Source organism: Manacus candei, unplaced genomic scaffold (genome assembly GCF_025592945.1).
Source record: "Manacus candei isolate 608988 ecotype Guabito, Panama unplaced genomic scaffold, ASM2559294v1 h1tg000057l, whole genome shotgun sequence".
NCBI lineage: Eukaryota > Metazoa > Chordata > Aves > Passeriformes > Pipridae > Manacus > Manacus candei.
In genome coordinates, this window is record NW_026138105.1 from 10,812,466 (window position 1) to 10,825,784 (window position 13,319).

The 13,319-nt window shown below is 47.4% G+C and overlaps 1 protein-coding gene across 2 annotated transcripts in view; it reads left to right on the plus strand.

Moving 5' to 3' along the window:
- Positions 1-11,110, plus strand: part of SLC17A9 (solute carrier family 17 member 9) — a 30,845-nt gene extending 19,735 nt beyond the window's left edge. For both annotated transcript variants that reach the window (XM_051803135.1, XM_051803136.1), the window contains 11 exons: positions 731-870; positions 1,509-1,608; positions 2,172-2,302; positions 3,106-3,202; positions 4,082-4,178; positions 6,236-6,323; positions 6,637-6,671; positions 7,254-7,369; positions 7,819-7,874; positions 8,376-8,405; positions 8,514-11,110. In XM_051803135.1, the coding sequence (XP_051659095.1) occupies positions 731-870; positions 1,509-1,608; positions 2,172-2,302; positions 3,106-3,202; positions 4,082-4,178; positions 6,236-6,323; positions 6,637-6,671; positions 7,254-7,369; positions 7,819-7,874; positions 8,376-8,405; positions 8,514-8,677 (1,054 nt within the window). In that variant the 3' untranslated portion in view covers positions 8,678-11,110. The remainder of the gene's footprint in view (positions 1-730; positions 871-1,508; positions 1,609-2,171; positions 2,303-3,105; positions 3,203-4,081; positions 4,179-6,235; positions 6,324-6,636; positions 6,672-7,253; positions 7,370-7,818; positions 7,875-8,375; positions 8,406-8,513) is intronic.
- The last annotated feature ends 2,209 nt before the right edge of the window (positions 11,111-13,319 follow it).

The following is a 13,319-nucleotide window of genomic DNA, read 5'->3' on the forward strand; positions in this document are numbered from 1 at the left end:
TACAGCTTTTTTTTAAATTTGATCTGCACAGTCTATCTTTGTTTTCAGTTCAGCTTGTCCAGTTTTTCTATCCTGTATTGCAGTCTTTTCACTGAACACAGTTTCCATCATGTTTGGAAAAACCAAGTCTCTTCACTTTATCATAGAAATTAAAAAACAAACATGTTCCCCAAGTGGTTGTAAGGGAACATCTGAGTCATTGCCTGCTGGAGTTCCTTTCCACAGCCACCCTATTCTTAGCGGGAGGGGCTTTTCTGTGAAATGTTTTGTGAGGAGCGCCTGCCTGGAAGGAGTACATTACCTGTGCAGTGCACTGTGCTATTTAGTTATGGTCCTGAATATTTTCCAAGCAAACACTTGCAAAAACCTGAATGTTAAAAGGCAGAGATGATGCAAAAGGGCACATGTAAAACACTGGCACTGGTTAAGAGGAGCAGAATAGTGGCAGCACTTCAGTTTCTCCTCCATCACCATCAGAAACTCGAGTGTCAGTGCTGTTTGGTCTCTGGGATCAGTGTGTGCTGGAGTTGGACAGGCAGTGCTGGCAGGAGGTGAGAAGGGAGGAGATCAGAACTCCTTGCCAGGGGCTAAAGACACGTAAGAGAAGAACAGGTTTGACCCAACAGTTGTTTGTAAAAACTGGCTAAACTGGGAAGGGCACTTGAGTCTTGACTGGAGCACTTTGCCCTTTTGGCCTCTCACCTTTGATAACGTGTTTTCTGTCTTCCAGAATAGGAGGTGAGAAAGTCCTCCTCCTCTCAGCATCAGCCTGGGGGTTCCTCACAGTCCTCACCCCGGTGCTCACCCATGTCACTTCTGCCCATCTTGTTTTTATGACCTCCTCCCGGTTCCTCATGGGGTTGCTGCAAGGTGAGCCCCCTGTCCTGTGTCTCTGTGTGCCCGGGGGGGCTTCCCTGCACAGGGATTCATGTGCAGTACATTCAGATTCAAATCCTGTGGTCTGCAGTGAATGAACCCTTCCCCTGTGTGTCTGAGCAATTCTCTGCCTCAAAGCTGCTTCCACATCCAGAACTTCCATGGGAAAAAACAGTGACATTTCTAGAGAAAGTCACTGACAAGTCATTCCCCTGTAGAAATCTCTCTGCCAGACAGGGGCTGCTGGCTTTGGAAATCATCACTGGTGCTGTTTGATTTTCCACGTTTTCAAACTCCTTCAAAGTACTTGGGGAAAATCGGCTCTTGCCAAAACTTATGGATAATTTGGGATGATATTCCGTCCCTGTTGTCAAGCTACAGCACTGAAGAGGTGCCTTGACACTGATGGATTTACAGTAGCAGTTGCAGTGATGATGAAATGAGGGATTACAGAGAAGGCTCAAACAAACCTTTCATGGCAATGAGTCCACTTAGTTTATTTTATGTCCCTGTATTGAGTCCACCAAGGGGTTTGCTGCTTTATCTCAGTGTTCTCCTTCTGGATCTTTTAAATTTGCTTTTGATTTGCCAACAATCCTGACTGTTCCCTGCCTTGCTCCCGTTGCTTTCAGGGGTGTATTTCCCATCCTTGGCCAGCCTGCTGTCCCAGAGGGTCCGGGAGAGCGAACGAGCCTTCACCTACAGCACAGTGGGGACTGGCTCACAGTTTGGGTAAGTTCAAAGGCCTTTGAGCAGTGAGTGACAGTCTCTGGACATCATATGTGATGAAATGCCATTAAATAGTTGGAGGCAAAACTCACAGCCCAAAGTACATGTGGATTCACGGGTCCTCAAGGACACAGGCTGCAGCTGAGGAAGCCTCAGGCAGTTGCTGTCGTGCCTGTCAAGGATTTATGTATTGTTTTCTCTTTCTTTTCAAACCAGACTTTGAAGAGTGTTTGCAACATTTAATTACTATGGGAAACAGTTTGATTCAGTAGGAAGAGCAAGGGTCAGCCTGAGACTGGTCACCTTTCCACTCTGATAGGTGGGGAGAATAGAACTTCCCCTTCTCTGCTGGTCTCCATCAGAATTTCCTTTCTAAATAGGAGGATTTCTTAAAAGCCAAATAGAAATATTACTGTGTTTAACCACTTAGTTTTCCAGTGTGCTTATTTCTTTTGCTGTGTTGTGCGTTCTCTGAGATACTGCACACCAGCAACCTCCTTTTCTTTCCTCGTTGTCCGTGTTTCAGGGTGGGGCAGACCAGTAAATCCAAATGGTTTCCCTTGCAGGACACTGGTGATTGGTGGTGCAGGATCCCTCCTCCTGGACTGGTATGGCTGGGAAAGCGTTTTCTACTTCTCCGGTTTGCTCACTTTGCTCTGGGTTTACTGCACCTGCAAGTACCTTCTGAGTGAGAAAGGTAAATCCCAGGCATCCCTGGGCTTGCCAGTGCTCCCAGGGCTCTGGGAACTGACTGATTCCTCTCTGTTGTTTTCTGCAAATCCTCTGTGTTTCCAAGATCATGCCTGGTTTTGCACAAAGACCTTTTGCTCAGGTGTCTGTAATGCACTGTGTCTCACCCAAGACCCCCAACCCAGAAACGAGGTTTTGAGCTCTTTCAATGCTGATTTCCTGTTTCAAGTCCCACGCTGGATTACGTCCCTGATCTGGCTCCTCAGTACTCTTAAGCACCAGTGAAAACACAAAACAGAGCATGATCTTCAAAGTGGATTAAGCTAAAGCAGGACAAGATACTTATTCACAACTAAGAGCATCTACACATAGAGCTTTTAAAAACCCATTAATCCAGAATATCTCTTCCGAAATAACTGTCTGGGAGTAATTCTGCATATGGACAAACCATGACACCTGGCTACAGCATTATTAGTGTGAGCTTGATGTGTAGAAGCCAAGCTCATGGGTGTGTGTCTGGTGCTACACAGAATTCAAATGTGGTCCCTGCCCAAGGGATTTTTGTTTAATTATTACAAGGGGTACAAATGGGTGGAAGATGCTGAGTGGGAAAATGTGTGGATGCAGCGGAAAAATTTTGGTCAGCGTAACAAGGTGTTTTCATGAGCATTCAGTGGTGGCATAGCCAAAAAAACAAGACCAAAAAACAAGGAGATTGAAGGTAGTTGTATAGCAGTGTCCCAGGGCTGCCTCCAGCTGCACAGACAGTTACTGATCAGAGCTTTCCTTTGGCTGTTTTCTTCCCTGCAGAACTCATCATCCCCATAGACTATTTAACAAGAGGCCTCTCGATACCCAAGCAGACCAAAGTTCCCTGGAAGCAGCTGTTTAGGAAGGCACCGATATGGTAGGGAGCTGCAGTGGCCTCGAGCTTCAGCTGGGCTGGGGAGCACCCTCCTTTTTCTCCTGTCTGGGCTTATTTGTTCTGCCTCTGTAGTTTTTGTCCACTTATTTAAATATTTGGGAAACAACCAGGTTTTCTAATTCCTTCTGTATCAATAAAGAACTAAGAAGGTAAGTTTGGCAAAAGGTGGTTTTTGTTCTGTCCAGAGGACTGTCAGGCTTGAATATTGCTGGCAAATCTTTCTCCTTCCCAGGCTGTTCCCCCTGGATGAGTCATGTACTCCTCCAGGCTGATATTCTCCACCAGTCTTCTTAGAAATGCTGCTTGTATTGGGCTCCTAAGAAGTGCTGCACTGGGGCACTGAGTGGCACAGGCTGTGTTCTCATTGCTGGCAAACATCTTTTTAATGGCCATTTTTCCTTTGGGATACTGCAATGGATACTGAAGCTCCTCCAAGCATGTGCCCAAGTGCTGTTTCAAGACTGGGCAATAAGGCCATTCCTGCCTTGAATAACAATGGAGCTGATAACAAAACCCTAGAAAACCCTAAACAACACTTCTTGGAGCAGGAGGACTCTAGTAGCACTGGAAAGGACCGGTGGGAAATGCACTGGCATAATTACCACTGCAGTTAACCTTGCCTGAGCCTGGGGCTGACGTCAGGCACTGTGCGATAGGGCAGCCAAGGAACCAGCGCTGCTGCAAAGGGGAGAAAGCCAAAAGGAGTTGTTATCTGTGAGAAAAATCTCAGGAAGCAATTGCAGTGCTGTGAGAGATTTCTTTATAGACCAGGAACTGAAATATTGGGTTGCTCGAGTGCCTGTTTCCCACCCAGTGTGACCTGTCACTCCTGATTGTTTCCTCTCCGCTGTGTGTTTTCAGGGCTGTCATCATTGCTCAGCTCTCCACAGCCAGCACGTTCTTCACTCTCCTCTCCTGGCTGCCAACTTTCTTTAAGGAAACTTTTCCTGAGTCAAAGGTAGGTTGGCTCCGAGGGGCAGGCACTGCTGCTCTCTGTTCAAAGGGGGTCATGCTGGGTACCTGCCAAAATGGGTTGGTTAGGAAGGAAGGTGTTGGCAGAGGGACTTGGTGAGAGCAGGCTGGGAGTCAGGAGGGGGTGGGAGGTTTCCATGTGGGATTAGGAGCCGTGGCACCCCTGCACATACATTTGGAGGTGCCAGCATCCTCCCTCCAGGTTGCAGAGGCTGGTTTCTAGTTGTTTGTTTAGGGATGCTGAGGGGAGGCAGAGCTGGGGCACTTTCCAGGCAGGGAAGCGCAGGTTATATTTGGGGTTTAGACTGCTTTTCTTCTGAGAAAACTACAGTTTTCAAATGGCACAGAGCTCATGACATTCTGCTGTTGCAAATAACCACCATTCACTCCTGATTTTTCACAGGGTCTTTAGCTGGACTGACATTGTACAGCTCAGACCTGCCTGCTAAAATTAAAATTACCATTAATACTGTGTGCTTCGAAAATACTACAAAAGCTTCCCCCTCCTTAGCACAAATGATGTTCCCATTTTTCAGAAAGCCAGGCAATACTTATCTGATCTGAGAGCTGGTATTTTCATCTTGTTCTCAGAAACTCACAGAGTCTTTTCCACAATGGCTCTGTTAGGTTTTTTACAATTTCCAGAGCTGCTTACAAATGCCTTTTCATATTACACATGTAAAGCTCTTTATGGCATACTTGATATTTATATTAAAATCGTGTATTAAACCGGCAAACATATTGTTGTGACAAGATCTGTGCACCTCGAGTAATGTGCTTGTGCAGCAGTAATTTACCATCTGTTAAGCATTATATCACAGTGCCCTTATGTAAGATGCTCTATATAGTGTGTCTGCAGCTGATAATCACTTCATGTATTTTAAAACGTGGTTCGAGGATGCCTGGTTTTAAAGGATGGACAATAATCCCTAATGTGGGAAACCTGTGTCACCTGCTGGCCAAAGTCCCTTTCTGCAGGTGAGCTGCCTCACCTCTGTCTGGGCAGCTGCCTCCAGCCTGCCTGGAGGTTGATGGAGGGTTTGGATCAGGGTGATGGGCTGAGGGATTAGACAAGGTGCACTGGGATTGTCGTGTTGAGCAACCCCAGCTGGTGTTAACAAACACCAGAGGCATTGCCCCACAAACCCCATGGGGTAATATTCTCAAAAGTGACCAAGACCCAAATTTCAAAGGCATGGAAAGGTGCAAATGGACACTGGTATGATTTCCAGGAGCAGCTGAAACAATATTATTCAAACCCAAGATTATTCAGCCCTCCCACACATCCCAAAGCCAGGCAGGAAGGGGAGATGCCTCCACGGGGTGATGGACTCTGAGCAAAGGGAGACATGCAGGGGATGATGGATGGATGATGGATGCATGGATGAGTAGGTTCAAAGGAGCTGAGATGAAACTCAGCCCAACCCACACTGGTTTCAGCTCCTTGTGGGATCTGGGCACTGAAGTGCCCCTGAGCAGCTGTAATCCAGCTGACCAGCTGTGATTACAGCTGTAGCAAGCTCACTTAATTGAAAATAGGCCAAAGTATGTTACTGCCCATAATGTTACCTAATCCTGCCATTAGAAAATCCAGCTACACTCCCTCGGCCTCACAGTAACGCTGCTAATGAGGTTGGAGCTGTTGGAAATTCTGCTTTGCTGGTGACCCACAGGAAACCCACAGTGAGCTTCCCAGGCTCTCTGGCTCTCTGCCACATCATTATGCTGAGCAGTAAACTTTGCCACATTTAATCCCTCTTTCTTAGAGCTTTCTGCCTCTCCCCTGGATGAAGAGTCACCAGGGCAGAAGGAAAGACAGCAAACCTACAAATGCTACTGTCCTGTGATGCACCTGCCCCCTTACAGAGCTTGGAGTGGGGCAGGGTGCAGCTGAGAGCTGGTCCTCCAAATGGGGTACAGATGCTGCAACAAGTCCCAAGTGCTTCATTTTTCCCCCTTTCTGCAGATACTGTGGACTATCAAATAAAATATTTGCAAACAAACTCAGCTCTGACAAACCTCTCAATTTTCACTCTGTTTCAGGGTTGGGTGTTTAATGTAGTCCCCTGGCTGGTTGCAATTCCAACAAGCTTGTTCAGTGGATTTCTGTCTGATCATTTAATCAGTCAAGGTAAGAGCCCTTCTGACTTCTCATCAGCTCTAATTTTATGGGATTTGGAGAGAGGATGTGAGTAGGAGGAGATGGGCCTGTTGGTAGGGAGAAGACCCAGCAAATAGACAATGTGAGGTTCTGGTACAACAGCAGAATAAACACTCCAGTGTCCAAATCCCCTCCATGTGTTTGGGGCTCACTTTGATCTCAGTCATAATATCCACATGGAGATGAAATCTGGGCATCTGAAATCCACTTACCCCATGATGTTCTGGCTGGAAAACAAGGAGAACCTGATGTGCTGAACTCCTACTCTGCCTTTCTCTTTCAGGGTACAGAACCATCACCATTCGTAAGTTCATGCAGGTAAGAGAGCTGAAGCCACAGGAGAGACACCCAAGTTACCTTTTGAGCTCTACTTACATGTCAGACTAGACCTTGTATGGAGCTGGGTTGGGGGTTATAGGTGGAAAGAGGGAAGGTTTTCTGGCTTTGATTGGTGGTCAGTGTGTGTGGGAAAGGAAATCCAGAGGAAAACCCTGGCTGAGGAACAGAGTGTGGACCTCTGTTAACAGTGGACTAATGGTAACATTGAGCACAGTGAGTGCTCTGAAGGGGTTTTCTTTCACAGGCAAAGGCCAACCTGTCCCTGTTGTCACACCAGCACTCTGAATGACCCCTTAGATACTGAGGAAGTAGCAATACAAGGGTGAACAAAAATAGAAATGCTGGGTGAGAACACAGTGTCTCCTTTGCTCTGCAGCATCACATCCGTCTGGACAGACGTCTGACACAGAAGGGCAGGACACTGGGAAAAAAAAAAGGCTTGAGAAGCACCTGGTGCACATGAGCTTTTGCACTGGAAAAGGGAACAGTTTGTTCGTGACATAATTTGCTTTCTTCCTTACAGAAAATGTGCTGTGGTGTTTAATTTTGCCTTTTTTCCAGGTCATTGGCTCTGGCGTCTCAAGCGTTTTTGCTCTGTGTCTGGGCCAGACCTCCAGTTTTTGCAGAGCAATAGTGTTTGCCTCCGCCTCTGTTGGACTCCAGACCTTTAACCACAGGTAAGGAGAACGATGGGGACACGAGCTGTGGCCCTTTGCTCTCGTCCCACACTTGGCATTTTGGGGTCTCGGGCAATGCTGCCTCCATCCTGCCTGTCAGAACCAGAACTGGCGCTTGCCTGAGCATTGTGTGTGAAGCCGGTGGAGTTTAGTGCCTGGGGGGGTGGAAATGATCCAGCAAACCTCTAGTGTGGGAAAGGGCTTGGACCAGCCAGTATTAGAAAGATGAAGCAGGGGAATTGCATTTTGGCCCTTCTGAGTACTTTGAGTTGAATTGTTTTCCTTCTTATGCTCACCTGGACTGCTTCACTCTCAGCTTCTACTCCTTTCTTGTGCCATTTGTTGTCCAGAACCTTTCCTTGTGTTTCACAAACCAGTCTCTGTGTAAATGATGAAGAAACAGTGTTCTATTCAAACAGCCATTTTTCCCCCTCTCTGTTTCTCACCAGTGGCATTTCAGTAAACGTGCAGGACCTGGCCCCCTCGTGTGCTGGCTTGCTCTTTGGTAAGGATTCTGTGGGCTTTCCATGCTGGAGAGGTGGCATGTGTGGGGGGGACATGGTCAAGGTTTGAGTAAGGATGGCTCTGGGCAATGTCCACTCTGTGTGTGCAGCTTCAGCTTCCTTCTGCAATAAACCTGCCAGTGCTGGGGGCAGGTAAATGGCACCAACGTGCCTTTGGACCTGCATCCAGGGCTGGGATGGTACTACATTTCAGTGGTCTCTGTCAGTTGTCCAGAGAAGCTGTGGCTGCCCCATCCCTGGAAGTGTCCAAGGCCAGGTTGGACAGGGCTTGGAGCAACTTGGGCTAGTGGAAGGTGTCCCTGTCCATGGCAGGGGGTTGGAATGAGATGAGCTTTAAGGTCCCTCCCAACCCAACCCATTCTGTGATTCTGAGATCAACAAGACATTTTGCCAGATGTGCAGACTGGGGGTTGGTGGGAGCCAGGATGAAGCTGCTCATGTCTGTGGGTTTTGAACACACAATTTCTTTCTTTTCCTTCCAGGGGTTGCAAATACAGGTGGAGCCCTCCTAGGTAAAGTACCTTCCTGCAGCTCATCCTTTCCCAGAGAGCCCTCTCCCTGCAGAGGGCAGGATCCAGCCCCAGAGCCTTTGCATGTCTTTCTCTTCTCTTCTGTCACAGGTGTCATTTGTGTGTACCTGGCTGGTTACCTGATTGAAACGACTGGCTCCTGGATTTCTGTTTTCAACCTGGTGGCTGCTGTTAACAGCATTGGGCTCTGTGTATTCCTCCTGTTTGGAGAGGCCCAGAGGGTGGACACAGACTCTGCTTACATGGATCTCTAGGGATGAGCCCATCGAGCAGCTGAAGGACAGGAGAGTGTCACGTCTGTGTTGCTCAAGTGCCAAAGAACATTTTAACTTTTTTTTTAGGTGTTTTAACAGGAAAAAAATATGCTGAAACCAAGTACATAGTGGGTCTGGATGGAACCCATGACAGAAAAAAAATGTGGAGTTTATTTTTTGCTCAGGGTGTAGCTGGTGGCCTGCAGAGCCATCCAGCTCAACATCTCCAGTGAGGATATGGTCTGTGGGACCAGTTTGTCCCAGTTTGTGTCCGGTGGACAAATGTGGCCAACGGAGGTTACCCGACCTGTCTCCCAAGGCTGCTGTGGTTCCATGCCCTGCTGAGGAGGAACTGCTTCTCCGTGCAGGAGCAGGTCCCCCCCTGCTCTGCTGTCCTCTGACCGTCCACCTCTGGGCTGCTGTGCCACACGTGTCCTCTGAACTGTGTGACAGGGATTGTCCCAACGAATGTACCTCTGACCTTAACCCCCCCTCCCGTGCCTTTGTTTGCAGCCAGCTCAGCAGGAACCAGCCAGGTGTCCAAGGGTTGTGAGATGAATCCCAGGCTTCCCTTCAGGGAGTGTCTGGCTGGATGTCTGCAGTGGATCCAGGGGCTGTGTCAGTCCTGACAGGAGGCTGCAGAGCAGAGCACTCCAAGGCAAGCCTGTCTTTGCTCAAGGACAGAGCTCAAGGTGTCCCTCCTCTCCCAGGTGGCTTTACCCCAGCCCTGAGCCCAGGCAGGCCAGCTCCACCATGAGAGCAGAGCTGATCTGCCATCCCCCAGGGTCAGGCTTAGCTGGGCTCACCTCGTGGTGCAGGAACAGCTGAGGAATCCCCCAGGAGCTGTTTTGCCAGATGCTGTGAATGTATTGGAAGAACTGGTCACATTCTGTGCTGTAGATCTACACCCCCAAATGTGTTCTGCTGGATTAGGTGTGTCCTCCATGTGCTCTCAAAGGGCCAAGGGAGACTTTCCAAAGAGCCTCACACGGGCAGGTTTTGTTTCTGTGTTGAGCATAAACCAAATTTCTGCACTGGGGATCCATAGGGATGGGGATCCCTGTGGTTCCCCATGTCAGAGGGAAATACTTGGCTGTAGACACCTCTGAGCCTGAATGTCTTAAGTTATTTATAAATATTTTAAAATGTAAGCACCAAATTCTGTATTTTATGTATTTGAGGCCTGACTCTGCATACTTATTTTGAGTGGTGCTCCCACCAAATCCCTCACTATTTCTTGAAGGGGAGTATCTACCAGCCTCCAGTATTTGGTTTTGTAGGATGAAGTTTAAATGTGACATTTCATATTAAAGCAATTCATTGCTTTTCCTCCTGCCCCTTGCTTGAGGCTGAAAGGTTCTCTTTGGTTTTTCCAGTGCTTACCAGAAAACTTCATCTCTGACTGAGGATCAGATTTCCCAAGGACTTTGCAGTGCAGGAAAGCTGTAGGTTCAGGTTTATTGTCCTTAAAAAAACCCCAATTATCTCCTTCTTTACCTTTTGTTTTGGCCAGATTTCTTCTTGGAAGACCTGTTGGAGCCATGTTAAATTTCTGAATAGGTGGATTTGTAGTGAAAATAGTGACAGCCTTTTGATTGCAGAGACACTAATGGGTGTCACTAAACTGAGCTGAGCCACTTACTGGGCATATTAAGAGATAAAGGTGCAACTGCTTGATATCTTCTCAAGAGAATAAAAAATCAATGTGGCCTGATTAGGGATAGAGAGATAAGAAAGAATTTTTTTTCTCCTTCTGTGCTTTTTTTTCTCTAAAAGGCTGTTTGCTACGAGGAAGACTGGTGGGAAGTCTTAAAATCGGTGGATAACACTCAGAGCAAACAAAGCCAGGCTTGCCAAAGAGGCCCGAGGCTGTGCAGCCATCTCTGCCAGCTTGTCCTTTGTCCAGTCTGAGCAGATTGCTTGCATGGCCTTTTCTATAGTGACACAGGAAAAAAAAAAAGATGTTTTTTGTGTTGTTTTTTTTTTTTTTTTTTTTTTTAGTGTCTTCCCTGGCTGTTCAGTGTTGCAGGTCAGGAGCACAAGGAGTCAATCCTTGCTCTCTTTGCTGATTGCACCATTTCTTGTGAAAGAGTTGATGAGTTTAAATCACTCGCATTTGAAGCAGGCAGCTTGGCCACCCCTTGGCTCTGCCAGCTGGGAAATTTGGAATTGGGATCTTCAAAGGAAAGTCAGCGTGGCTGGCTGTGCCTCCTCTCTAAATTCAGCTAACTCTGGTGGGCTGTCCTGGTTGTCTGTCTCTGTAACTGGCTAACAACTTAAGTATTTGACTTGAGCTTGTGTTTCATTATCCTCATACCTCATTGGTGAAGTGCTGAAACCATTTTGCAGACCTGTTCTGTTCTTTGTTTAAGCCACCTTGCCAAAGCCTGTGGTCTGAGTTTTTGTTACAGAAGGACCTGAAAAAAAAATAAAGGCAGCCAATCATTTGCAGACTGTGGTTTTCCTTTGACTGCAGAGGTGTTAATTTGTGTGATCAGTAAGGGACAGACAAGTATATTTGATGTGATTAACTCCTTAGGGGGGGCTGTGCTGGGAGAGCATCCCCACGTGTACTTGTACATCAGACCCTGAGCACAGCCAGCTACATCTTCTCACTGCTTTTGGAAAAATGACTGAAAAGCTGCCTTCAGCAGAGCTGTGGTCAGTACAGCATCCATGACCCAATATCGCTTGAGAGTAATAATACAAACGAAGTGATTCTTGCGTTAGGTGGGATACACCCCGCAGGCAGATCACCTTCCACGTGGAGACCGTGCTAAAAAAAAAAATAAAAATGCATTGCTAGCTTTTTTTACGTCCACGCCGATAGGTTCGAGCAGATGCCAACAGAGGGAGCTGTGAGATTTGGGAAGTGGCAGCTCCGGCCGGCGAGAGCTGCCGCGCCTGGCCCTGCCACAGCTGGCACAGCTGGCACGGGTAGTGTGACTGATGCAGATGGTTTGGCTGCCACAGCTGGCAAAGCCTGGCCCTGCCGAGGAGCAGCCCTGGCTGGTGGCTCTCACCACCAGAGCTGCCCTGGGGACTCCCAGGATCTGCTGTCCCAGATTTGCTGGGACCCCTCACATGGCAATTGTGCAGTTAGTGGTGGGGAGCGAAGGAAAAGTTTGGGGGGCATTTTAGAATGAGAAATAGCCACTGAAAGGAATTTTAACACCTCATCTGTAGAGTCATGTAATCAAGAGAATATCTCTAAGTACTGCAGAGTCCTCTAATTTTCTCCTCAATGTGCTCAGAAAAAAAAAAAAACAACATGAAACTTGATGGTATGAAAATGATGCTGAAGATGATTTAGGGTTTGGGTGCAAGTTGTCCTCAAACTTTCCTGTCCTCTTGCTCCTCTTATAAAGGTATAAACAACCTCTGACATACACACATGAGCTATTTTGACCTTTTAGGTCCTTTAGGTTAGTTAGAGCTTTTTTTTCTACCACATTCCTTAAATTGTCTGTGTCACAGGTTGGACCTGAGCTTTCCAGCCTGCCTGGAGCAAGCAGGGACAGGCACAGTGCAGAAGGATCTGGGAATGTGTGACTGGGCTTAAAGGCTGGTCAATGACAGGTACATTGTGTTGCTGGTTGGGGTGGGTTTGTACTTAAATTGTTTGGAAAATATTCCATAGCTGGCTGGAGATCATTAGAAGGATACTGTTTTATTGCAGTTTGCATAACACTAAATCAATAAACACATTCAAGCAGATGGAAAGCAAAACACAGGAGAAAAACAGCCCTATTTGGAGGAGAAAAGGAATAGCAAAGAGCGCTTCTTGGTGATAGTTTTGCCTGGAAAACACAAGCAGATGCTCTCACAGCAGAGACCTGATCTAACATCCACCTGGCAGCTCCCCAGGGCCGGGACATGCCCCAAAGACACCAGTTCTGCAAAGGGCACCCAGTCCTGTAACAAGCAAAATATCACCGTTTATTGCAGCCGTGACCTACTGCGTGGCATGTAATGAGGAATTTTCCATTTCAAACTTTAATGCAATAATTAAGATGTCCATTAAGGTCTTTACAGTTTGGCTGCTTGTAATTAAAAAAGGGAGTGGGGGGGGGCAATGGCAGGGAGTTGCAGTCCAGGGCATCAAGCTCTCGCCAGCAGCTCTATGTGCTCTCCACTTTCTTCTTCCTATTTGGTTTCTTTCTTCAAAATATTTTTCCTGTGTTTGTTTGTAACTGTCCTCAGAGCAGGTAGTCTGAAAAACACATGAAAAACAGTCTTAGTTTCCATAAGCATAACTTGGGTTTAAAAAAGAGGTTTTCCCCTCTACCAAAACACCTCCAAAATACTGATCCTCCTGCAGTGCAGTTTTTGGGGGTGTCTCTGAGCAAGGGGATCCCTGGGGCTCTGCAGGCTTCACCTTGGGCCAGCCTGCCCCATCCAACGGCCCTGCAGCAGCTCTGGGGACACACTGTGAGCCAGGACAGCCAAGCTCCATGGGCACAGAGTCAAGGGAATAGCCCAAAAGCACAGTAGGACCATCAGCTGCAGGGATGGTGACAGGGGTTTTATGCTCCATTTGGTTTCCAGGCTGGTGCAGCTCCTGCTTACAGAGTTCCTGGTGCAGACTTAAGGGTGGGGTAGAGATTTTAATCCAGTAATGAAATAAGAAGAAACCCCCATA